The following is a 25,647-nucleotide window of genomic DNA, read 5'->3' as shown; positions in this document are numbered from 1 at the left end:
TGCAACTGGCCTTGTCTGCTCTATCTGCGTCTGGGCCAGCCTAGCCTCATGCTAGCTTGCCTTCCCAGGGCAAGGACAAAGACATGGATAAGAACCTCTAAGATCTCAAATCCTAGCCTAGGAAAGAGTATGTGATCAATGAGATTTGGATCTGGAGTGCCCTCTGGTCTAGTTGGTCACTACCAGAGATGGTGGGTCATGGAACTGTTCAGTTGGCAGATTCTGGGGATGCAGATCCTTAGAGAAGGGGTTGGGGCAGGATAGGCAAAGTGAACACTGCAGCATTTACAGGATACCCCAGAGGGGCCTGAGAAGGAGTAGCCAGTGTGTGGGAGGGAGCTGCAAACACGTGGCCTCTCAGAAACCAAGGAAGAAGAGAGTGACCAGTAGGACCAAATCTGCCGAAAGGGCAGTAAGAGGAGGGCTGAAGAGTGACTTATGGATTCAGCACAGGGAGGTGATGAGCGTTCTTGGTGAAAGCAGTTCCGAGGAGAGAAGGGGTAGGGGCCGGAGTGCAGTGGGGGAGATGTATGAGGCTAGAAGGTGGATACAGGGAGGCAGACAGTTCCTTTATGAAGTCTGGCTTCGAAGGGGAGAAAGGGCCAGTGTGGCCCCTGGAAGGAGATACAGCAGCCTGGCATGTGTTTGCTTTGATTTTTGTTAAGTTGGGAGAAGCCTAAGCTTGTTTAACTGGTGATGGGCAGCAGCCAGGGTAGAGGGAATGGGCAGAGACCCCAGAGGGAAAGGGATGGCTGCCGGTGGGAGAGGCTGGATGTGGAGGGACTGGCTGTTCTCCTGCAGCTGGAGGGAACCGGGAACGTGGCAGCAGACACTGACAGCGGTCAACTACCATTGTAGTTTTCTCAGTTAACAGGAGAAAAACTCTCTGTTGGGCATGGGGCTGAGATATAAGTCAGAGGTTTGGGGTGATCAGGGGAAGGGAATCAGGATTGGTGGGGCTCTGGCTTCTGTCTGCAGCCACTCTGGGCTTGGTCAGTCATCTGCTCACATGCATACTGGGACATGTAGACACATAAATGTATTTTCACGCACAGGTGTGGTGTACACACCTCAGAGCACTCACATGTGCTTGCTCATGTTCACATCAGTCCAGCTTGCATGTACCTGTGGTGCCTGTACACAGGCCTGTCGTACATGAAAGTGTGGATGGACAGATGTGCATGCTCACGTGTCCACACAGTGGCCAGCTCCCATCCCCACCCCCACTCCTGAACATCATGGCTTGAGTTCTTATTGCTGTTTATTGAAACCTCCCATCAAAGAAAAGTGTGGGAGTCAAGAAGGGGAGGACTTCTTATCTTGTTAAGACTCAGTCTTGTTAGGACTGAGCCAGGGGGACATCAGGGGACCTCAGGGGAAGAGAACCAGGACAGTGGAGGAAGGTGGCCAGTGGGGAAGGGCTGGACAGAAGAATGGCAGGGCCTGGGTTGCAGGGAGAACAAGGGCAGGGATGGGTATGGAAAGGTCTATGGCTGAACCTTTGAACTGTCCAGGGCTGGGCAGGAGGCTCTGGTGGTGGTGATGGAGACACCTTCACCAAGCTCTCAGAAGGCTTCATCCCAGGAGGGTGGACCTATCTGGGGCCTCCCTGTACCCCTAAGGTGCCTGGCTAGGATCAGTCTCTGGAGGGCAGGGAAAGGGGGTTCCGTTGTCCTCAGCTGGAGCCCAGGTCTGGTCCGTAAGGCTGCAGAGGGATCCTCTGGGAGGCCTTTTCCACCTCTGGCTCCTGCTTTGGCTCCTTTGCCCGCAGGGACCTAGGGACAGAGAGCTCAGGAAAAGCCCTGGGCCCAGACCTGCTTCCCCAGGGAGGAGCACTGATGGGGCCAGAGGCAGTGACTGACCAGTTTTCCAGGTCTTCGATAGTCTCTGGCAAGGGCTGATTCAAGGTCTCAGGCAGGAAGAGGGCAGCACTGCCCCCGAGGAGGGCGGTGATCCCGTAGATGATATTGGGGATGAAGGGCTGTACCTCACCCGTGATTTTCACCAGCGGGGACAACATGCTTCCCACACGGGTCCACAGGTTACTTACGCCCATACCTGTTTGCCTGCGAGGGTTCAGAGTAGGGATTGGCAACCTGTGTGTGGGGTTCATAAAGGATGGCTCCCCTGGGCAGAGGACAGGAAAATGCCACAGTCCCACCTGACTTGTGTCCTCTGGCTGGGCCTGGCCCCAGGTCCAGCACCTACCTGATGACTGTGGGATATAATTCACTTGTGTAGAGGAAGAGGCAGCTGAAGGAGCTGGATAGGCATCCCTTCCCAAACACAGCCAATACTGTCCTCACGGTCTGCAAGTCTGCAGAGGGAAGAAAATGTGGTGGGCCTCGGGGTTCAGGAGCACCTATGAGTTCTCACTCCTTAGCTGATTTTGTCTCCCTTTTTGCTTTGGCTTCCAGGAAGCTCAGATCCAAACTTAAAGCTGAGTAATAGTCTTTCTGGTATTCCTAATGCTTTGCATGCTTGTATCCTGCTATGTTTGTGTTTTCCCCTGCCTCTGATCCTCTATTTCCATTTATATTTTGTTGTATATGTTCTTGTTCTTGTCTTAAAATACCTCAAGTTCTTTTGGAAGGATATAGGTGTATCAACCAACTAACACCCATATAAAATAAGCATAGCTTTTCCAGGGTCATGATGGAGTAGGTTGTGGGGTCTTTCTTGAGCATGAGCTCTGTCATTTTACCATTTCAGTTTATCTTCTACAGTGATATCACTCAGGACACTCTCAATACTTCAAAAATTTTCACACTATCCAGATATCACCGTACTTTGCCCAGTCCAGGTCAGATCTGGAAAGAAGCTTTGATGTCATCTAGCCCAGTTGAGTTATTTTCTAGATTAGAGACCCTGAGCCCCAGAGAGTGCAGTGACCTGCTCAAGGTAACACAGTGACTTAGCGGCAGAGCTAGCAGTGAAGTCCCTGGTGCCCAACCTGGCAGCCTCTTCCAGAGGGTTCTGGGGTAGCCCCAGTCTCTCACCCAAGGGCACAAAGGTGAGAGCCAAGATGGCCCCTCCTGCCAGGAGTAGGGCAGCGGCCTGAGTGGTATGCCGGCCCAGATAGCTTAAGGAGAGGATGGTGATGAACTTGGCTGGGATATCGACCCCACCAAAGATGATCTGGAGGATGTAGAGGTTGACTCCAAATTCTTCCACACCCATAGCCAAACTATAGTAGGCAAAACCGGTAGCAAACCTGAGAGGCAGAGAAGGATTGGTTAGCACCTGCAGCCAGGCAGAAGCCACTCCCCATGCTGGTCATTGGGTCACCAGGATGATGAATAGCTTCACTTCTTGTGCCAACTGCATCTGATGATAGGGGCTATTTGAGTGTCCTTTTGAGGTCTCTGAGATCGTGTCTGGGCTCAGGGAGAAAGCGCTGTGATTGATTGGTCATGTCTGACGTGGGCATGGTCCAGGGTGTGGTGGCAAAGGTGCTGATAACTGACTCTAGAGAAGATCGGGACTGAAGGGAATCTCGGAGACCAAAGGAGGCAGTAAATGATCTCTCTTGGTTGGGTAGCAGTTTAACATCCAGACTGGGGAGGTGAGCATAGAGCTGTATGCCTGGGTCACATGTTTTCCTTCCTCTCTCTGAACTGTGGGATCCCTTTGAAGGGTTCCTGGACAAATTGAATCCTATTCACAAATAAATGGCCAGGATGGAAAGCAGAAGCCAGGTCACAGAAAGGGCTTTCAGGGAGCTGGAGAAAGTCAGACAGAGGAGAAAACTTGAGAGAAATATAATTTTTGTCTTCAAGTCTGAAACCTATTGGTCTAGCCTTGCTCTGTGGGGTTCCAGAGGGCAGAGCTGACCCAGAGTGGGGCAGTGACAGAGAGGGAGAGCGTGGGGACACTGAGCAGCAGGGATGCGAGCTGGGGAAGGTGTCTGGAGCATTTGTCCTGGGGGTGAGGAGTGGGGCATTGTGACCCCAGAGGGAAGCAGACCCTGATGGCTGGACCTGAGTGTGGGGCAGGAATGCAGCAGATTTCTGGGGTTGGGGCTGGGCTGTGGTGGCCTAGGAGCGGGAACCCCTGACTTCTCTTTCAGATGCCGTAGGCCTTGCCCTTAGGTGAGCCTGCTGGAGGCCTTGTCTATCACCCCTGCCTTGGCAGGGTGTGGGCAGGGAGGAGGTGGGTTACCAGGCCAGGGAAAGACAGAAGGTCATGCGGCGCAGCATGGGTATCCGGAACAGGTCAGCTGCGGTGTACTTGGCCTTGGCCAAGGAGATCTCCTTCTGCAGGTTGAGTTTGAGCTCCTTGGGGCAGAGGAGGGGGAGGGGTGCCATTAATGACCAGCTGGTGGGCAGGAAGAAGAGAGGGAGATGCAGGCCTGGTGCCTCTAGAGGAACTCAGGGAATCAGATGTAATCAGGTGTGAGCCAGGGAAACAGAGGCAAGGGGAGGGGCCAGCCCCAGAGTGGAGCACAGGGGTTCTGCTCCCAGGCTATAGTCCTTCTCAGCCCCTACCTCCAAGCTGAGCCTTTCTCCCTCTTCCTTCTTGCCATTGAAGGCAGCCACCCGCCGGAGTATCTTCAGGGCCTTCGAGGACTTTCCAGTCAGGACCAACCAGCGTATGGACTCTGGTGTCCACCTGGGGGCCAGAGACCAGTCACAGTGGCTCCTCCCACTCCAGAGCCCCTTTTGAGAGGTTGGAAGAACATCAACAGCCAGGGCCAAGGGGTAGGAAGACCAGAAACCTGAGCTATCTCACTGCAGGTTTCATGGAATTTAAACTTGGCCAAACTCTGCACCTGGGCTGCCTGCAGCCAGCACAAATTCCAGTGTTCTCTTCTTCCCCTTCCAGAAGAGCCTTTCCTCCACCCCCGACCTGGGCCGCTTGTTATTGTTGGGTGTCTTCCTTAACTAGGAGCCCCAGGCTCTAGGCCAAGGCAGGTGGGGCCTGGGGAGGGGACGGCATGTTCAAGGCTGGACTGCTGGAGGGTCCTGCACATCCACCTCCCCAGCCCTCCTTGGGCTGCATTCCCAGCCTAGCCACAGGGCAGCTTGAGAGGGGGATGGAGGCTAAGGTGAGGTTAGGGACTAGGCTTTGGAAGCTTCAGATTCTCCCTGCAAAGGACTAACTCTGCTGGGGGAGTTGTGGGGAGGGAGTGAGCACAACATGGGGTCCTGGGATTGATAAATGGGCAGTCACCCCCACTCTCCCTTGCCCCCAGGCTATGCTTTTGAGGTTGGCTCATTCTGAGCAGTCCCTGAGGGTCACTAGGATAAGAGGAAAGGAAGAGGCTGAGATGTGGGGAGAAAGGAGTCGTGTTTGGAGAAGTCTGGTCCAAGGCGGGGTCAGCTTTAGCTGTAGCCCCTGTGGGTGACCTGGATCCAGTGAGGCCCTTAGGGAGTGGATATTGGTCGCCTGGCCTCAGGCCACTGCCCCAGCTGATGGTGGCAGCTTCCTGGGCCCATTGCTGTCCCTCCTCCTGCCCTGACGGTCTTCTGAGCCTGCTCTCACCAAGATTATCAGTGACTTCCTCCCAAAACCATGGCAAGGCCTGGACTCTATCCTCCTCTTCCCGCGAATTATGGCAGGAATGGCTTACAGTTAGTGAGCCTTCCTGTGTACCAGACCCATGAAACTCTGGGTGACAGGCAACATTATCTTCATTTACCTAGAAAAATCATTTTCTTTTTTTTTTTTTTTTTCTTTTTTTGAGACGGAGTCAGTCTCGCACTATTGCCTGGGCTAGAGTGCAATGGTGTGATCTCTGCTCACTGCAACCTCCACCTCCCGGGTTCAAGCGATTCTCCTGCCCCAGCCTCTGAGTAGCTGGGATTACAGGCACGTGTCACCACGCCTGGCTAATTTTTCGTGTTTTTAGTAGAGATGGGGTTTCACTATGTTGGCCAGGCTGGTCTGAAACTCCTGACCCCGTGATCCACCCGCCTCGGCCTTCCAAAGTGCTGGGATTACAGTCGTGAGCCACTGTGCCTGGCTACCTAGAAAAATCTGGAAGCTCAGAGTGCATGAGACTTGCCCCAAGTCACACAGTGAATTGGCCCAAGCTCTCAACTGTACTCTGCCAATCGCCCACCCTCATTTTGCCTCCTGACTCTGAGTGCTCTCAGGCCCAGGTTGCCCATCCCCTCTGGGAGCTACTATTCTCATTTCCGAGCTGATGTTCCATCCCAGCTTTGCATCTTTTCATGTAACTCTGAGGAATTGCTTCACATCTCTGAGCCTCAGTTTCCTCATCTGTAAAATGGGGACAATAATGTCTCCCTCACTCAGAGAAGCCATGAGAATCACAGACGATGTAGGTCGATGCCCCAAACGGGCCTTGCACGTAGCAGATACTCAATAAAAGGTCACTCCAAGACTTCACTTCTTTTCCTGAGCTCCTGTGGGGATTTCCTGCTCTTTGGCTCTGATTACTCTTTTTTTTTTTTTTTTTTTTTTGTGATTCGAGACGAAGTTTTGCTTTTGTTGCCCAGGCTGGGCGTGACCTTGGCTCCCTGCAACCTTCACCTCTTAGGTTCAAGCGATTCTCCTGCCTCAGCCTCCCGAGTAGCTGGGATTACAGGCATGCGCCACTATGCCCGGCTAACTTTTGTATTTTTAGTGGAGACGGGGTTTCACCATGTTGGCCAGGCTGGTCTCAAACTCCTGACCTCAAGTGATCCCCCGCCTTGGCCTCCCAAAGTGCTGGGATTACAGGCGTGAGCCACCGCGCCCGGCCAGCTCTGACTACTTTCTAAAGACCCATTTCCTGTCCTTCAGTGTGGCCTCAGGTTCAACATGTTGGTAATGAGCTCTCGGCCCACCCTGGGTCTCTGACCCAGGCACCTCCATTTTCCCAGGTTCCCAGGCTCAGGCTCCTCTTTGAACTTTCCTTTGTACTTCAACTCCAGCAGTCCCAAATTCTCCAGATTTTTCCTTCAAGGTATATCCCAGATTAGTCTCCCAGAATCCCCCTCCCTGCACCGTCCCCTCCCATCTGTCTGTTGTCCCCACTCAGTTGGGTCTGTCCTTCTGGGCTATTATGTCACAGCTGGAAACTTGGTCAGGCCTGTAGCACCACAGACTCTTTCCGTGGCTTTCTACCTCCCTCCACATGAAGGCCAGCCTCCCCCAGCTTTCTGTGCTCTCCCAGCCGGTCCCCATCCTGTCCACCTCCACTTACCCTCTTCTTCAGTTGCAGGCAGGCCCTGCTTCCCCACGTGCCCCCATCCCTGCTCTCTCCTGCAGCATGCATTTGTTTATGTCATTCCTCCTTCCTGGAGTGCCCGTCCCTGACTCTGGGACAGGGTGCCCGGGGACACAGAGTTGGCCAGCCTGGGCAGGTATAGGCTCCCCTTTTTGGCCCTGGGGTGCCTAAGGAAACAGATGAAGGGGAGAGGGCCACATACCAGGATGATAGGAAGAAGATGAAGAAGGGAATGGACACAGTTAACTGCAGCCAACGCCACTGGGGGATGGCGTAGGCCAGGCCGGGCAGAATGAACTGGCCAACGGTGTAGCAGTACCCGAGTGCTGTCGACATGATGGCCCGCATCCGGGTAGGCACCCATTCCACATCTGTGGGAGGAGTCCAAGGATCAGATTAGCATTCTGCTAGGTCCCAGGCACCTCCCCGTGAAGGGGCACCAGCTTCTGCATCCCTATGGCTACTGATATCCTCCCCACGGATGCTGTTGATATTGCCCTCCATTGGGGCTTCCTGCTGTTCTGAGGCTGACCGTAAGTTCATCATCCCCATTTCACAGATGCCACAGCTGTGGCTCAAGGGGGTAGGACTCAAACCTAGGTGTGTCTGTTTCCAAACTCACGCTCTTGACCACTGCTTCTCCAGTGGCAAGTGACTTTCCTTGTTCTGCCTCAGTTTCCTCATCTGTAAAATGGGGATAACAGTGTTGCTGACTTGCAGGTTTTATTGAAGGAGATTGTGTACCCAGCAGAGTATCAGGCCCAGGGTGAGTCCTCAGTACTGATAGCTGCTATTACTACGCTTCTTGTCACTGTTAAGTTTAAGTGAGGCCTCTGAGGTCCTGAGAGGGGGTAGCACCTTGACCAAGGTCACAGGGAGCCTGTGGTTGAGCCAGACCCAGACCCCATTCTCTTTTGGCTTCTGGATGGTGCTCCCCAAAGCCCAGCTCCCTGCCCCACTGCAGCTCACTCAAGATGACGGTGCTCAGGGTAATGCCTGAGATGCCGCAGCCACACAGGAAGCGGAAGACCACGTAGACGGGGAAGGTGGGGCTGAAGGCTGCACCGGAGCCGCTGGCTGCCAGCAGCAGGTAGCTGCAAGTTAGGATGGGCCTGCGGCCAAACCTGTGGCTCAAAGGAGAGGAGGGGCTGAGTTAGCCACAGTGTGCCTGCCAAGAGGAGTGACTCTGCAGGCTGTGGGGCAAAGGGCTGGACCCGACCCCCAACCTTTTCCTGTGGGGCACATGAAGTTCCCTCCCTGGACAGAGCTTTCTTGGTAATTGCTATTTTTGACAAGTTTGCAATTAGAGGTTTGAGTTAATGAGTGATCTCCTCTACATCCGCCTCAGCTTAGCTGACTGAGCAGGGGTCAAAGGACCACCCATCTCTAAGCAGTCCATCTTCTCTGCCTCCACTGCTACACAGCCACTACGCTGTGTCCCAAAACCTGGAGATTTTTTCCCTTGGACGAAAGGAAGGCTGGAGGCCAGACACGGTGGCTCATGCCTATAATCTGGGCACTTTGGGAGGCCAAGACTGGAGAATCACTTGAGGTCAGGAGTTTGAGACCAGCCTAACCAACGTGGTGAAACCTCTTCTCTACTAAAAATACAAAAATTAGCCAGGCGTGGTGGCACACACCTGTAATCCCAGCTACTTGGGAGGCTGAGGCAGGAGAATCACTTGAATCTGGGAGGCGGAGGTTGCAGTGAGCCGAGATCGTGCCATTGCACTCCAGCCGGGGCAACAAGAGTGAGACTCTGTCTTAAGAAAAAACAAAAAACAAAAAGGAAGGCTAGAAGATTCCAGTCGTAAGGGCCTTGGGGTGGAGAGAAGGCTGTAGTCCAGAAAGGTAGTGAGGTTTGCCCAAGGCCACACAGCAAGCGCCATCCCACCCTCCCCCAGCTCTTTGCCTCTTTGGGGGTGCATGGGTGGAGCAGAGTAGGGAGGGGTCTCCATGGGTCATGCCTCCATGGGCTGTGCCCCCACGTCTCACCTGTCAGACAGGTCTCCAAGCACGAGCCCTCCAATCAGTATGCCTGCCATGAAGATAGACTGGGCCATCTCCTTCAGTTTGTTGGAGTTGCACACCAAGTTCCACTGCACGAGAGAAAGGTAGGGCTAGCCTGACTCAGTGTAGACAGCCTGCTCAGCCATGCTCAGCCTGTGCCCTCATACATGTGGGCTTCCTCTCCCAGCGTCCTGACTCAACCCCTACCTCCCAAGGACCATTTCCTTTTTCAGCCTGGCTTGGAGCTTCTTGGTTTGTCTGTGGTACTCTGGCCCCTGACCTGCATCCCTCAGGCATGTGTGGCCTCTCGTATGGGTCTCAAAGTCTACTCAGCTGCCACATCCAGGTCTGACCTCAACTTCTTCCTCCTCTCCAAGTTGCCTGCATCCCTGTTTGCCTCCTCCCTGCCCCTCACATAGCCCAGGCCAGTCCCTCTGCCTACCCCCTTGACCTTGCCTTCTCTCCTCTACAGGGACGTTCCTCTATCCTTGCCACCTCTCTTCCTCCTGCAGATCCAGTCTCTCTCTCTGCTCCTCCTCATCAGTATTTAGGTGTGTCCAAATCTCTCCATCTTAACACCTCTTTCCTTTCCCATTCACTTCATTTCTCTCTTCCCTTCAAAGCCAAATCCTTTGAATGAGGAGCTGTACTTGGTATCACTCCATCCTCATCTCCTTTTCATGTTTCAATCCTGCCGCCAACCCGTCTACTGAATCTGTGCCTATCAAGGTCACTGAAGCTTCGTTTTCACAGTCCACAACGCAGCGTCCCGAATCCTGGCCTGGCTTGCCCTCTGGAAGATGTGGACGCTGCTGATCTCACCCTCCATCGGGCTTCCTGCAGTTCTGCGCTCCTCTCCTTCACGGCTCCTTTCTCTCTGCCTAGCCCTTGGAGTTTCCCAGGGCTCTTCCTGAATCCTCCTCTCTCTCCACTTTCCCCAGGCGATGCCATCTGTTCCTATGGCTTCAATTCCTATTTTATGCTGAAGATTCCAAATCTCTACCTGCAGCCCAACCTCTCTTCTGACCCCCAGAGGAGCAGATTCAGTGGTCCCAGTTGAGAACTCCACCTGGATAAAGTCACAGGCACATCCCAGATTCAATAGGACTTATTACCCCACTTCTTATTAAAGTCCCAATCTCAGGGACTGGTAACATTCTCTTTTTAATTAATTAATTACATTCATTTTTTTTTTTTTTTTTGAGACAGGGCCTCACTCTGTTGCCCAGGCTGAGTACAGTGGCATGATCGTGGCTCACTGAAGCCTCAATCTCCTGGGCTAAAGCCATCCTCCTAAGTAGCTGGGACTACACGTGTGCATGACCACACCTGGCTAATTTTGGATATTTTATATAGACGAGAGCTCACTATGTTGCCCAGGCTGGTCTCTAACTCCTGGCCTCAAGTGATCTGCCTGCCTCGGCCTCCCAAAGTACTGGGATCACAGATGTGAGTCACCACATCCAGCCTCTTTTTTATTTTTATTTTTAAAAAATTATATTATTTTTAATTCACAAATCATAATTATTTTACATGTATGAAAACAATGTGATGTTTTGATATGTGTATGCAATGTGAAGTGATGAAATCAAGCTAATTAACATCACTTCATTTACTTGACTTTTTTTTTTTTTTTTTTGAGACGGAGTCTCGCTTTGTCGCCCAGGCTGGCGTGCAGTGGCCGGATCTCAGCTCACTGCAAGCTCCGCCTCCCGGGTTTACGCCATTCTCCTGCCTCAGCCTCCCGAGTAGCTGGGACTACAGGCGCCCACCACCTCGCCCGGCTAGTTTTTTGTATTTTTAGTAGAGACGGGATTTCACCATATTAGCCAGGATGGTCTGGATCTCCTGACCTCGTGATCCGCCCGTCTCGGCCTCCCAAAGTGCTGGGATTACAGGCTTGAGCCACCGCGCCCGGCCTACTTGACATTTTTTGTGGTGATACATTTGAAAGTCACCCTTTTAGTTATTGTGAAATAAACAATACATCATTGTTCTTGACTGTAGCCATCATGCTGTGCAACAGATCTCAAAACGTATTCCACCTATCTAGCTGAAACTTCGTACCCTTTGATCAGTAACTCCCCATTCCTTTGCTCCAGCCCCTTCCCCCCGAGCTTTTGGTAACCATCATTCTACTCTCTACTTCTGTGAACTGGACTTTTTTTTAGATGCCATATATAAGTGAGGTCATGCTGATAACCCCCTTGATTCCTTCCTCCCTCTCCTACTCCACAATCACTTGATCTTCAAGATTCTAGCTTTTTTGTATTTCTTGAATGTGGATTCTTCTATTTCCACTACTACTGCCTTAGTGTAGGCCTCATCATCTTGCACTTAGATTAATAATAACAGCCGATATTTATTGAGGGCATTCTAGGTACTGGGCACTGTTCTAAACTCTTTACATGTTTTAACTTTAATCTTCACAATAACTTTATTATGTAGGTGCTAATATCACCCTATTTTACAGATAAAGAAACTGAGGCCTAGATGAGGCTGCCGCAGCAACCTCTTGACAGGTCTACTGGCCTTTGGCCTCATCCCTTCCTAGCCATGCTTTCACTGATAACCTGAAGGGCTAAAACGTCACTCAAATCAGGTGCCTGTCTTGCCTAAAGTGCTCACTGGCTTCTCCTTGCCCTTTGGGTAAAGATAATGCCCCATTAACACAGGTTTATGAGGCCCTCCATGCTCTGGCCTCTGCCTACCTGTCTGGTCTAATCTGCTAATCCCTTTGCTCCAGCCATCTGAATTACTTGTGCAATGAAGTGGAGAATTTAATTCGATAGAAATGCCTCACAAGAATGTTTTGGAAGCAAAACATTCCAAAAGGTGAAGAACCACACATTCCAGGGAGCTCTTTCCCACTTTCCTCAGCTGGAAGTGAGGGAGGATGATGGTGGAAGGAGTCTCCAGGTCCTGCAGCTGTCTCAGAGTGGCCCAGCATGGCCAGCAAGCCTGGTGGTCCCTTTTAGTTGGGAAGGGGGCCTGCATGGTATGTGTGTTGGGAGGAGATGGGGGAGGGAAAAAGGCAAAGGAAAAAGCAAGGGGGTGTGAGGTGGGTATGCAAGTGGGCATCTAGAGAGACTTCTGGTACTTTGTGGCATGCTGTGTAAAGTCCCTTTAGGAAAATCTAAAGGACAGACCTACCGTTCACCTAAATTCGTTCACCCCTTCTTCTATAGTAAATAGCACATTTCACTGATGACCTCGTACTGGGTGGGGCCATGTAGTTCTTGACAATGGAATGTGAGTAGAAGAGATGTATGTTACTTCCACTTCATCTGCTTAAGAGGGATTCCCTAGTCTGGACTTGCACGCTTTCTCCCCTCCTGTTGGTGGGAATGGTTGACAACTAGAACAACTCTGGAGAGTTGCTGTCAGTCTGGGTCCCTGAATGACCCTGTGGAGCAGAACCACCCACAGGCCTAAAATGCTACTCACCTTGGAACTGTTACGTGAGAAAGAGAAACACTTCAATATTCTTCAAACCATGAATTATTGTTGTTATAATAACCTAGCCTATCCTGATACATCCCATAAGAAGTTGCAAATGGAAATTAGAGTTTTATCCCAACCTCCATGATAATTAGTGCCTTAAGAAATCAATCATCTGTTTGGATCACGAGAAGGTCAATTGTCAGACCTGCTTGGAATAGTTTCAGGCTACTGTCCTGCGCCACCGTCTGAGACCAGATATGCTGGGTCTTGGTTTCTTGCCATGATGCTCATGATCATGTAGGCTTTAGAATAACTGTCACGAGCTGATTTCTACCAGAAAATTGATCAATTTATAGAAAATATCATTCCTGGAATAAACTTTGAGTCCTGTTTAGAACATGCCCGAATCCTTACAATGGCTTAGGAGGCCCTGGAAAATCAGTTAACATCTTTATCCCTGTCACCTCTCTGCTCTCACCTGCTACTGCCCTCTCCCTCACATACTCCACTCTTGTTGAATTGTTTGCCTTGCTGCTCTGTAAACATTTCAAGCATGCTCCTACTTCAGAGTCTTGGCGTATGTTGTTCTCTTTTTCTAGAATGTTCTCCCAGATAGCTACTTGGCTTGCACCTCCTTCAGATCTTTGCTCAAATGTTATCTTCTCAGTGAGACCTCCCTATTTACAATTATAACCCCCAGTAGCCTATACCTCTCTACCCTACTTAATTTTCTCCATAGTACTTATACCATCAGAATGCTGCAAAATTTTCCCTCTTTTTGGTTTCTTGCATGTTCCTCTTCCAAGAATATCAGCCTGGTGAAGATAAGGCTTTTAGTCTGTTTTGTTTACTACTGTACTTTCATTGTCAAGAACAGCGCCCAACACATAGTAGGCACTCAATAAATACTTGTGGAATTGAATGTGTGAACATTCCACAGAAAGAACAGAGGGATTGAAAGCCTTAGAAGTTAGAGATCTGCCAATGTCTACATGAGAGGTCGGTCATAGGGCCCACACTCCAAATGCTATGTGGAGAACTGCCTCATTTCACCAGAATGAGCGCATGTCAAGATGGATAGTGTCTAGGCTGTGTGTGCTGAGGATATAACCACACGCCAGTGAGCAGGAAAGAAGTATTTTTTCTTCACAGTCAGATTGGAAAACCTTCTATGGAAAAATTGTCTACTGGAGGATTATCATCCTTCAATGAAGTTTTGAAGCTTGGAAGGAGGAGTGCTTTGTGGTTAAATATTTTTTAAAAATTGAACTTCAATTGCACTCTAAATTGCTCCAGAGATTTCATGGTTAATGAAGCACATCAGAACTGATGAGAAAAATGTGGCCATGGCTTCCCTAAAGATCAACACAAATCTATTTTCCCTGAAGACCAACACAAATCTTCCCTGAAGATCAGGAGAAAGCTTTGCAGATAATGCCATAATAACCTTATAAAGTAGGTACTCATGTTATATCTTTTTATAGGCAAAGAACCTGATCTCACAGGGTAAGTGACTTGCCCAAGCATGGCGTGGTTCAGGACAGAGACTGAAACTCAGATCTGAGATCTGCAACTGTGATGGGCTGACTTGTGTCCCTCCAAAAAATACATGTAAGTTTTAACAATTCGTGGATCAGAATATGACCTCATTTCTGAATAGAGTTGTTGTAGATGTAAGTAGCTAAGTTATAATATGATGAGATTATACTGAACTACGTAGAGCGGGTTCTTAATTCACCATGACTCATGTTCTTATAAGAAAAGAGAGACACATGGGGATGTTATGATGCAGAGGGGCAGAGGTTGGAGTGATACATCTACAAGCTGGGGAATGCCAAGGGTTGCCAGCAACCACCGGAAGCTGGCAGAGGCAAGCAAGGATTCTTCCCTAGAGCTTTTGGAGAGGACACACCGACACCTTGAGTTTGGACTTCTAGCCTCCAGATCTGAGACAATAAAATCTCTGTTGTTCTGAGCCACCCAATTTGTTGTGCTTTGTTATGGCAGCCCTAGGAAACTAATATACGGCATGATTCCTGAATGTTTGAAGGACTTGCTGGTTTTATAAAGGGTGATCGGAAGCGGATTGGGACTAGACAAGCATGGCAATAGGGAACCAGATGTAGAGGAAATGGGAGAGATTTTTAAAGGCATCCTGGAATTTCTGGGAGAGAGGAAGGTATTTAGAGAGAATTTTGGCATGCTTTCTGTGCAAAGACCCTAAGAAGGCCCTGTTAAGAAAACTTATGGCAGATGTCTTAATTATTACTCAAGGTGTCAAGAGTGTGACTTGTGTTTCCCTTGACTGTGTCTCCATGATAGTCTGAGCCATGCGGAGTCCTTGGATTTAATCAGGTTACACTACAGAAGCTCCATGCTATTGCATTTCTCTTTGCTTTGGTGTTGGTTATAATCCCCTTATTCTAGTAATGTTGGCAGTCTTTTGAAACTCATGTCAGTATCATCTTTCTGGAGAACCAGGAACTTCTTTTATGGTTGTCTGGTACAAACAGGTGGTCAGTAAGCGTTTGTCAGATTGATAAATGGAGGAGAAGAGTGTCTAGCCACCCAGGGTAGGTAAGGTGCTCCTCATTTCCCTTTCTTGTTCTTACCTCCAGTAGGGTACCTATTACATGGCATTCTAGCTGCTTATTCACTTGTTTGCTCTCTTGTATTCTGTAATCTTACTGAGGACAGAGAATGTCTCATTTGAGTTTTTTCTTTGTGAGACAGAGTCTCACTCTATCACCCAGGCTGGAGTACAGTGGCGCAATCTCAGCTCACTGCAACCTCTGCCTCCCAGGTTCAAGTGATTCTCCTGCATCAGCCTCCTGAGTAGCTGGGATTACAGGCATGCGCCACCACGCCTGGCTAATTTTTTGTATTTTTTTTTTTTTTTAGTAGAAGTGAGATTTCACCGTGTTAGCTAGCATGGTTTCGACCTCCTGACCTCGTGATCCACCTGCCTAGGCCTCCCAAAGTGCTGGGACTACTGGCGTGAGCCACCGCGCCTGGCCTTGAGTTTTTATCTCTAATGGCTAGCAGAGTAGTTGCTAGGTAGTATATGTTAACGTTTCCTCAGCAAATAATTAATGAGTGAACAGGGCTGGGAGAATTTTGGCATGCTTTCTGTTCAAAGCCCCTAAGGAGGCTCTGTTAAGAAAACCTATAGCAGATGTCTTGCTTGTTACTCAAAGTGTTGAGTGTGACTTGTGTTTCCCTGGACTGTGTCTCCACGCATAGGCTGTGCCACTTGGAGCCCTTAGATTTAATTACCCTTATTTCATTGAGGAAGCCCAGAGAGGGAAGAAAGGCAACTTGCTGAACAGAGCTAGTTACTCAACTTCCTGGTGCTTCTTTCTAGTCCTTGACATGACCGTGGCTGATCCGTCTCATCAACTTGGCAATTCCACATAATGTTCTCACTCCCAATATTCTAGTTCAGTGTTCTTTTTTTTTTTTTTTTTTTTTTTTTGAGACGGAGTCTCGCTCTGTTACCCAGGCTGGAGTGAGTGCAGTGGCCGGATCTCAGCTCACTGCAAGCTCCGCCTCCCAGGTTTACACCATTCTCCTGCCTCAGCCTCCGGAGTAGCTGGGACTACAGGTGCCCGCCACCTCGCCCGGCTAGTCTTTTTGTATTTATTTAGTAGAGACGGGGTTTCACCGTGTTAGCCAGGATGGTCTCGATCTCCTGATGTCATGATCCGCCCGTCTCGGCCTCCCAAAGTGCTGGGATTACAGGCTTGAGCCACTGCGCCCGGCCTTTTTTTTTTTTTTTTTTTTTTTTTTTTAAGATGGAAGCTCACTCTGTCACCCAGGCTGGAGTGCAGTGGCGCAATCTCGGCTCACTGCAACCTCTGCCTCCCAGGTTCATGCAATTCTCCTGTCTCAGCCTCTGGAGTAGCTGGGACTACAGGCACCCGCCACCATGCCTGGCTAGTTTTTGTATTTTTAGTAGAGATGAGGTTTCACCACGTTGGACCAGGCTGGTCTCAAACTCCTGACCTCAGGTCATCTACCCACTTCAGCCTCCCCAAATTCTGGGATTACAGGCATGAGCCACTGCGCCTGGCCTAGCTCAGTGTTCTTGACCATCTTTTTCCTTTCTTGGAATATAGCCGAGCCCCGAGGGAGCTGGGTTCTGGAAGGGAAGGGTAGGAAACTCACTGCCATGCCTTCCTGTGTGGGCTGATGCATCAGGAAGGTGGTGGGGAAGAAAGAGAAAAGCACTATGCTCAGGAGAAAGCTTTGCAATTTGCGCCATAATAACCTTATAAAGTAGGTACTATTGTTATCTCTTTTTATAGACAAAGAACCTGAGGCTCAGAGGGTAAGTGGCTTGCTCAAGCATAGCTTAATTCATTTCAAGAAAGAGCCTCAAACTCAGGTCTGCTGGACCCAAGATGCTGCCCTTGGCCCTGAGCACAGCTCCTCGATGCCTCCTGCGTGCCATGCTCTGAGGCCTGGGCTGCTGAAGGAAATGCACCATACACGGGAGCTGTTACTGTGGGCCACTGTAAGACAGCAGAGCCCAGCATAGGCTGGGATTGTGGTCAAGGAGGCAGTCAAGGTCAGAGCCAGATGAGCTGCTCTGACATTGTATCCAAAGAGTGAGCAGCAAGAAGCGAGGCCAGGTGGCCCCTGCAGAGCATGAGGCAGAAAGTGGGCTGCAGAGAGTCAGGATGAGCCGTTTGTGATCAGGACCATGATCAGCGGGATGGGGCCCTGCTATGTGTGTGGGGAGCTGGCTCTGCCTGGAACCACATATGTGGTCCCTACCCCCTAGAGCAGGAACAAGGAAATAGCCTGCCTTCATTCAGGGGCCTTTTAGAGCTAGGTCAGATCTAGCTTAGGGGAGAATTGCTGCTGCCCGTGTGCATTCCTGGATCCCGGAAGGAACCTGTGCTGGGGCACAAGGACCAGAAAGGATGAGCCAGGTATCTTGGGGACAGTTAAAAAGACATCAGTTTCCAGCTCTGCCACTTAGGAGCTATGTGTTCTGGGGCCAATTACTTAACCTCTGTGTGGCTCAGCCTCTTCATCAGTACCCACAGGTACCTAGTACCTGCTTCTCAGGCTTGTGAATGACATAGGAATGAAAAGCATCTAGCACTTATACCTGGAAAACAGGCACTCAATTCACAATAGCTGTCTTATTATTCTTGTCACTATTAATGTCATTAAGTCATTGTAAGGCCTGCGCTCACAAGAACAGGTAATGCAGTGGAAAGGGCATGGATTCTGTAGTCAGGACCTCCCAACACCCCCCTTCTTCTATAAAAGCTTGACCCACCAGTGTGGCTGGGAAGGCCACCTTCTGGATCTGAGCCCAGTGTACTGAGCCCAGTGTATCCCTCTGTAAAATGGGGACAATGGTGCCTGATTTGCAGGGTCACGAGAGAAGGGATGCAAACGCCAGCCCAGGGCCCTGCATACAGTGGGTGCTTACTGGTGAGTTCCTGATCCTGGAGAGCTCACAGGAAGGTCCCGGCTCCTCCTGTGCACATAATCAGGGGCTTTCTAGGTCAGGGCTGTCAATAGGGATCAGGCTGGCTTGAAAAGTGGTTTGGGTGGGGGCTCTCAGGCCTTTTCCCAGGAGTCAGATTGGAGGCGAGGGAAGAGATGGGGGAGGATGAGCCCCCGGCAGGGCTGAGGGTGGGCAAATGGGGGTGTGAAGCAGAAGTACTGCTGGAGATGAGAGATGGGCAACTGGGGACTGGGGATTGGGATGAAGGAGTGTCAGAGGTGGCTGACCAGAGACCCGGCAGGGGACCCTCCCCGGGGTGGAAGTCTGCTCCCCGGAGGCCTCACTGGGCAGCCTCTCTGCTTCTCCAGCAGCTGACCTGAGGGCCCCTTGGAGCAGTCTTCCCCCCTGGAGAGGGTGGGAGACGGGCTTCTTGCAGCCCTGGAGACAAGACAGGGAGGCTCAAGGCCCGGAGAGGAAGCCCAGGGCCCTTAGAGAGATGAGTCTTGCTCATCCATGGCCCGGCCGAGGCCCTGAGGCCCACAAGCTGAGGTTCAGTGGTGTGGACTATGGGGTACGTGCCTCTCCAGGGAGCCCAGCGTCCAGAATTCGTGTTCCCATGCTTTCCAGACTTAAAGGCCTTTGTTTTCTCTTAATGTTCTAATAAAGCTCATTCTGAAAAATCTTGACCTTCTCTGCTGCACCAAGAGAAAGGAATTTGTGGTCACCCCTGCCAGGAAAGCTTAGGGGATCAGAAGGGGGAGGGAGACTGGCTCCACTCCTGTCCAGACCTGGTGCTGGGCTTGCGCACTCCACCAGCTCAGTCCTCCAGCCCTCTTGCCCACTCCAAGAGGGAGGATCCCTAAAATCCCCATTCTACAGATGAGGGGACTGAAGCTGGAGTGGCGAGGTCACTTGCCAGGTTGCTGACTGTAGGGGAGGAGCTGGATCTGAGCCGAAGAGGAGGGCCAGGCTGAGGAGGGAGGCAAAGTCAGGGCTTGGGCGAGCCAGAAACAACTGCGAGAGCTGGCTACCCTTTTTTACTGGGGGATCCCCCTTCTCTTCTGATGGGGACAAACCCGCTAGTTCTCAGACATCCCTATTAACAACAACAGCAAAAAAGCATGGCACCAGCAAGCAGTGCAGCTAACATGAAAATGGAATGCTGTGTGCCAGGCCCTGGGCTCAGTACTGTGCTTGCGTCATCCCCGTTAACCCTCACACTTGCTTTCTTAGCCCTTTTTACGGATGAGGAATCCGAGACTTCTAGGGATCATGACATTCCTGATCATTGGCAGAGGGAGGTTGTGAGCTCTGGTGCACGATCCCACACTGTTTGCGGGATGACTCCTTGCTTCTACTAACGGGTGTCACCTGGACTGACCTTGCTCTTCGCCAAATACCCTGCCTTCCTCATTACCACCCTCTTCACCTGGAGCCAACGCAGCGGTTCCCTGCCTCTGCGTCAGAGACCTACTTCTAGGTAAGGTCCAGCCACTGCTCTGTCTCTAGCCAAGGGGCGCCAGAACCTGACCCAAGCACATGGAGCTGGACTTGTTATGGCTGAACCAGAACAGAAAGATGAAAGGGTCTGCCCTTGCTGTGCCGGTACCAGTGTGGCTGGCTGGGTCCAGCCACTGATGCATTAATGGCTGGGCAGGGATGCTTCCTAAGGGCTCTCACAGCGGAGAGTCCTAGGGATCCAGCGCCTGATGAATGCCTGGGCCAGACCTGACCCAGAGAAGGGTGCATGCCCTGAGGCCTGGCGACCTCTGGTGTCCTATTGGGATGGTGGTTCACACTGTCTCAGCTGCTGAAATGGTGACTGGGAACTGGCTCAAGCGTGAACTGATGCTTGACTGGGTTCAAGGCCTGCAACCTCTCTCCCCGTCTGGCCTTCCTAGAGGCTGCTCGAGGGATTTTCTGGAAAGGAAGCCACTTCCCTGCAGTGAGCAGGGTCTGCATCCCTCCCGTCTGTCTCTCCCACCAGGCTCTGAGGGGGCAAGTCCTTCATTCAGTGTTAATTGAGCGCTTGCCATGTATCTAGTCCCTTGATGACAGAGATGGGTGAGAGAGGCATGGTCCCTGCCCTGGAGATGCTACTGGAGGCAGGGAAGGAGGATCTGTGATGCCCTGGGCAGCAGGGTACACAGTCAGCCTTACGGATTGTGGGTTGGGGGTTGTGCATTCCTGAGGAGCGTAGGCTCTGGAGCCTGACTCCTGACTTTGACTCCTCACTCCATCCTGTATGAAACATGAGGCCTTGGGCCGGTGACCTGTCCCTCAGTTTCCTCATCTGTGAAATGGGATAATAAAGGTGCTAACCTTAGAGGGTTATTGTGAAGATGAAATGAGTTTATGTGGCCGAAGTGCTTAGAACCATGTGGCACAGTGCGAGCATGCAGTGAATGTTATTGATGGTGATTTAATTGTTCCCTGTGAGATTTTTGTTTCTTTGGCTAGGTTCTGTGTTTTTGGAGGACCTGGGTAGTTGTACTCCTGTTTGTCTTCCCAGGTCGCAGGTGCATGGCAAGTACATTTGGAAACTCACTTATTGCTATTGAGGCATCTTTGACTCCCTCCCTACATCATTCAGTTGCATTCAGTTACCAGGTCCCAGAGATTCCAACTTCCTGACCTTCCTGGTGTCTATTCTGACTGTCCCTTCTATCTGTCGTCTCTGTCCTGGATCCCTGTGCAGCTTGCTAATGGGTCTCCCCGCTGCTGGACTAAAAGACTCCACAAACTACTCTAAGGGGCAGTCAGAGTGACAAGCCTTCGAAGGTGACCTGTGGTGCCACTCTCCTGCTTAACACCACCACAGTCACTGGCTCCCCATTGCCCTTAGGACAGAGGCTACACTTTCACCTCTGTATCATCTAAGATGGGCCCTCTTGCTGTCCTCTCCAGCTCCGTGTCTGGGGACCCCCATATCCTACTGCTCACTCCTCCAGCCTTCCCCTGGCCCTTGCAGTCTTGACTTTTTGAGACGGGGTTGTCTTGCTCTGTACCCAGGCTGGAGTGCAGTGGTGCAATCTTGGCTCACTGCAACCTCTGCCTCCTATGTCCAAGCAATTCTCCTGTCTCAGCCACCTGAGTAGCTGGGACTACAGGTGGGCACGACCACACCTGGCTAATTTTTATGTTTTTGGTAGAGACGGGGTTTCACTATATTGGCCAGGCTAGTCTTGAACTCCTGACCTCAGGTGATCTGCCTGCCTTGGCCTCCCAAAGTAGCTGGGATTACAGGTGTGAGCCACTGCACCCGGCCTTTCTTCTTGCTTATGTGCCTTTGTATTTGACCCTCCTTCCCCGCCACTCTTCCTTTTGCCTAGGGTTCACTGCTTACTAACTCTCACCTCCCAAACTGCTGGGATTACAGGCATGAGCTACTGTGCCGGGTCTTTCTTCTTGCCTCTGTGCCTTTGCATTTAACCCTTCTCCCCCGCCACCCTTCCTTTTGCCCGGGGTGCACTGCTCACTGACTCCCACCTCTCCATGAACAGTGTGGGCATTGCTGACTCCAGCCTGACTTTGATCCTCACTCCAGGCTGGTTAGATAACCCTCCCCTGGGCCTCAGAGCACTCTGAGTGTACAAAGCGCACATTCATTCATTCATTCCACAGAACACCTCCCCTGTGCCAGGCACTATTCTAGCTGCTGCAGATAGAGTAGTAAACAAAGCAGCAGAAAATCCCTGCCTTGGGAAACGTGTGTATTCCACCAACTGCCCATGATCCTTGAGAGTGGGTCTGCGTCTCACTAGTGGTGTGCTCCTGGAGGGCAGGCAGGGCTAGCCGCTCTTTGACTTTGTGTCCTTAGTATTATGCATTGGGTGTCCATAAATGGATACTTGATGGGTTTCAGGCGTTATGCTTGGTGCTGGGGGGAAACAGTAGCAAACATGACAGGGAGGGGATATAATCTAGGGATATGAGAGCAGCAAATGTGGTGGTGTGGAGTGCAGGTGTGTGTGTTTGGGTCCTGAATCTGCGACTTACTAGCTATGTGACCTTGAGTAAGCTACTTAACCTCTCTGTGCTTCAGTTTCCCCATCTGAGAGAGAGAATGACAATACAGACTATCTTATCGTGTTGTCAGGAAGGTTAAAAGTATTAATATCTGTGAAGCTCTTAGAACAATGCCTGGCACATAGTGAACACTTTATATAAAAATATTTGTTAAACAAATGAATAGCAATCACACAGACTCTGAACATAGCCTTAAATTCAAATCCTGCCTCTGCCAGGTTGTAGCCATGTGTAACATAGGCAGGTCATGGAATCAAGCTGAACCTCAGTTTCTTGATCTGTGAACTGGAGATAATACTTCTCTTAAAGAGATTACATCTCCTGGGCCTCCAGGAGCCCACAGACATATAGTGCTTGGCACCAGGTAAGGGCTTTGCAACACATCTCTTCTCATGAGGAAAAACGGGATCCTGCCCTTGAGGGGTTCATGGTTCCCGAGGGAGGATGAAAACAGTAGTCCCTGCTCACCGCTCAGACGCCACCTCCTCCATGAAGCCTCCCTTGAATCCAACGGTTTCTCCCTCTTTTGGACTCCCATAAACATTTGTCTCCCTGTACCTCTGATGGGCTTTAGCTCTAAATTCCAGTTCTGAAACTGACCAGCCATGTGGCACTGGACAATCATTTCCCTTCTCTGAGTCTTAGGTTTTTATTTTTAAAAATTCTGTGAGGGGAGATAGAGTTCACCTTCAACAGAGCATCACGTTGGAATCAAGCAAGACAGTGTCTACAAACAAAGCACCCAAATGTGCCTGGCGGTTAGTGATGTCCAATACAAGCCAATTCCCAATTTCTCATCTTCATCCTAGCATAGGCTCCTGACTGGCCTGTCAGTTCCCTGAAGAGTCCGATTTAACTCTGGATTTCCCTGAGGTGGCAGGTGAGACAGTCAATGAATCAGTGAAGGGCTGCGGGAATGAGAGGTGAACCCACGAGTGCCTGTGTGTGGGGATGAGACATTTTCTGGGTCTGCTGTGGAGTGTTTCAAGCCTGTGCGGTCCCTCCTCCACAGCCCTCCCACCTTGGGGCCTTTGCACAAGATGGAATTTTCCTCCTTTCCCTCACTGCCTGTTTGGCCCTTGACTGATGTTTCTATCTCAGTTCCAGGGGCATTTGTGTAGGGAGGATTCCTTCAATGCCCATTCCCCACGCCCTCACTCTCACACCTACCCCAGGGGTAGGTCATAGTGCAAAGTCACTTTGAAGTTGCGATTTTACACTTCTTTGTGTGGTATTTTTCTTAATGGGTGCTATCCCCACCAGGCTGTAGACCCCTGGGAGCAGGCATGGTGCATTTTTGTATTCCCGGAGCTGAGCTCTGTGCCTGTCACAGAACAGGCCCTCGGTAGCAGTTTGTTGAAGCACTGCTTGGACTCTGAGTGGGAAGAAGCCAAGGCTCTTGGCGCTTCTGCACTCAGGTCCTTCCTCGTTGCCTGCCCAGTGGCCTGTCCTCAGTTCCTGGGAATACCAGACCCTAGCGTCCTCTGCTGCCCGCCAGGGTACGGGGCACATGGGTAAGTGGAGGGAGAGGGTTTGCCCAGGCATACCTCTGTCACAATGGAGTCCTTGGTGCTGTTGTAGACCCAGCCATCCAGGCATGGCTCCATGGACCTCTGGGTGTCATTGGGCAGGCTGGCATTGGACGGATGTACAAAACGGAGGCACCTCTCAGGCTTCCCATTTGGGCCCATGGGGATCACCCAAGGCCCTGCGGAGGCGTTGGGCGGCGGGCGGCAGTGGTGGACAGGGGTGGCGGCTGTGAAGATCTGCAGCAGGTTGTGGTTGGCCATGTTGAGGATCGGGAGGCCCAGTATGGCTACATGCAGGAACTGGAAACGGCCCATGCTTCCCACACGGTCCAGGATCTCCGAGAAGGTCATGGCACTGGGGCAAGATGAGCCAGAGCTGTGGGCAGGGCATAGGCCCGGGAGAGGTCTGTGTGTGCCCGGTGGTGCGTGGGCCTATGGAACCATATGTGAGAGGGTGAACCAGGTGGCTACGCGAGCACAGGTGTGTGGAGCGGTGCGTGTGTGACTGTGTAAGGATGTGGAAGCTCAGGCGTGTGGAGCCGCAGATTCTTGTGCGGATGCCTGAGGAAGAACCCAGCTGCATGGAGGGCTATGGGATCAAAGGTGTAAGTGTGTGTCCAGGTGTGTGGACACAAAGGTATCTATAGGTATGTGCTCGTTTAGGCTGGAGCGTAAGGACGCAGCTGTGTGAACTCGCGTGTGTGTTGCGTGTGTGTGCACCTGTGGGTACGAGCATGTGTGTGCTCAGCTAGGCTGGTCGCACATGCTGCATGCACAGAGCAGTGCAGGACACATAGCAGGGGCCAAGGGGCCTGGCCTTGGATGTTGGCTACAAAGGATGGATTGCGAGGTGGGTGGCAGGTGTCCCCAGTTGCTCCAGGCAGATACACAGGGTCAGCAGAGTACAGGTTGCCTGGTGGGAAAGGCCTCCCCAAGCCCAGAGCCTCCTGGCTTCTGGCAGTTCCCTGGGGCTGGGCCCACCATGCTGGGGTATCTGTAAAAGCCCGAAGTGGGTCTCAGAGGGCACTAGTGGCTTGGCCAGTCACAATGAGAGCCTGGCCGCGGGAGATTCCCGGGGATTCCTGGGCGCCTGGGCTGGGGGCCCTCCGTCCCTCCTCACCTGGTGGCTGGGTCTGGGTCCGATGGGGCTGGTGATCAGTGCAGTTGAGGTCCCTGCTCTGTCCTAGGGGCCGGCTGCTGCTGTAGTTGGGCAGCTCAGCTCTAACAAGCTGTGTTTGTGCCTCCCCCAGGGGGGCTTATATAAGGCATAAGCTGTTTCCCGGGCTAATGTTTGACTTTCTTTTGCGGATTAACATCACTGGCAGGGAGAGTGCTGTGGACCCACCAAGCCCAGCTCTCCTCAAAGGGCTGCCTCAGCGAAGGCTGGTGGGGGTGGGGCAGCGTGGCTGAGCCTAGCAGGGCTGCTGGATGGACACCATGGGCCCAAATGGGAAGCCCGAGAGGTTGCCTCCGTTTTGTACATCCACCCAGTGCGAGCAGCCCAGGCGGGCTCACCGAGGGGAGAGTCTGGGAAGGAATCTGGCCTGACCGCTGAGGGTTCAAGGTTCTTCTCAACTGATGTTCAGAGGACTTGGAGCTGAGGACAACCAATGGGAAACACGCGGGTGCCCGTAAGCAGGCAGCATTCTCCTCTGTGCTGCCTCCCCTGCCTGGCACCTCCTGAGTAGGGGAAGGGGATTTGCCTCTCAGGACGTGTTAGGGCATACCCAGACAGAAAATGTCACTTTCATCTATCCCCCAGGATGCAGGGCTGCCATCTCCTGGGCCCCTGGGGCAGCAGCCAGGACCTCCCTGTCTGCGTCTCTGACACAGGTGAACTGTCCCCTTCCATCCCACCCTCAACGGACAGGCCTCTCTCCGGATCAGCCGCTTCCCCCTGGGGACCAAGTGCCGTCCCTACTGTTTTATTTTCACTCTGAATATTATTTTAATTATATAATAATGTGTGTTTCTTGCATAAAATGTGGGAA

At 51.5% G+C, this 25,647-nt stretch overlaps 2 protein-coding genes across 14 annotated transcripts in view; one reads left to right on the top strand and one right to left on the bottom strand.

Moving 5' to 3' along the window:
• The window catches only part of LOC105469473 (organic anion transporter 7), a 169,165-nt gene that overhangs the window by 95,572 nt on the left and 47,946 nt on the right, over positions 1-25,647 (top strand). The window contains exon 1 of one of the 11 annotated variants that reach the window (XM_071074447.1): positions 19,402-19,578. The exons of the other annotated variants lie outside the window; for them this stretch is intronic. The gene's annotated coding sequence lies outside the window, so the exon portion shown is untranslated. Of the gene's footprint in view, positions 1-19,401; positions 19,579-25,647 lie in introns of those variants that run through there. 11 annotated transcript variants of the gene reach the window in all.
• Positions 1,244-24,905, bottom strand: LOC105469475 (solute carrier family 22 member 8). 3 transcript variants are annotated; one of them, XM_011720505.3, is made up of 11 exons: positions 24,777-24,905; positions 23,675-24,032; positions 9,173-9,276; positions 8,147-8,301; positions 7,380-7,548; positions 4,488-4,611; positions 4,162-4,277; positions 3,000-3,214; positions 2,209-2,317; positions 1,863-2,066; positions 1,244-1,775 (listed from the first exon to the last, which is right to left on the bottom strand). In XM_011720505.3, exons 2-11 carry the CDS (start codon positions 24,005-24,007, stop codon positions 1,676-1,678), a joined length of 1,629 nt encoding a protein of 542 aa, XP_011718807.1. In that variant the 5' UTR covers positions 24,008-24,032; positions 24,777-24,905; the 3' UTR covers positions 1,244-1,675. The 3 variants fall into 3 exon arrangements, with proteins under 3 accessions (XP_011718807.1, XP_011718806.1, XP_070930534.1); XM_011720504.2 differs by having other exon boundaries at positions 23,675-24,011; XM_071074433.1 differs by lacking the exon at positions 1,244-1,775 and having other exon boundaries at positions 1,949-2,127; positions 23,675-24,011.

This window comes from Macaca nemestrina, chromosome 12 (genome assembly GCF_043159975.1).
Source record: "Macaca nemestrina isolate mMacNem1 chromosome 12, mMacNem.hap1, whole genome shotgun sequence".
NCBI classification, from domain to species: Eukaryota; Metazoa; Chordata; class Mammalia; order Primates; family Cercopithecidae; genus Macaca; species Macaca nemestrina.
Note: the sequence above shows the minus strand (reverse complement) of the source record. Positions and strands in the feature narration are given on the sequence as shown.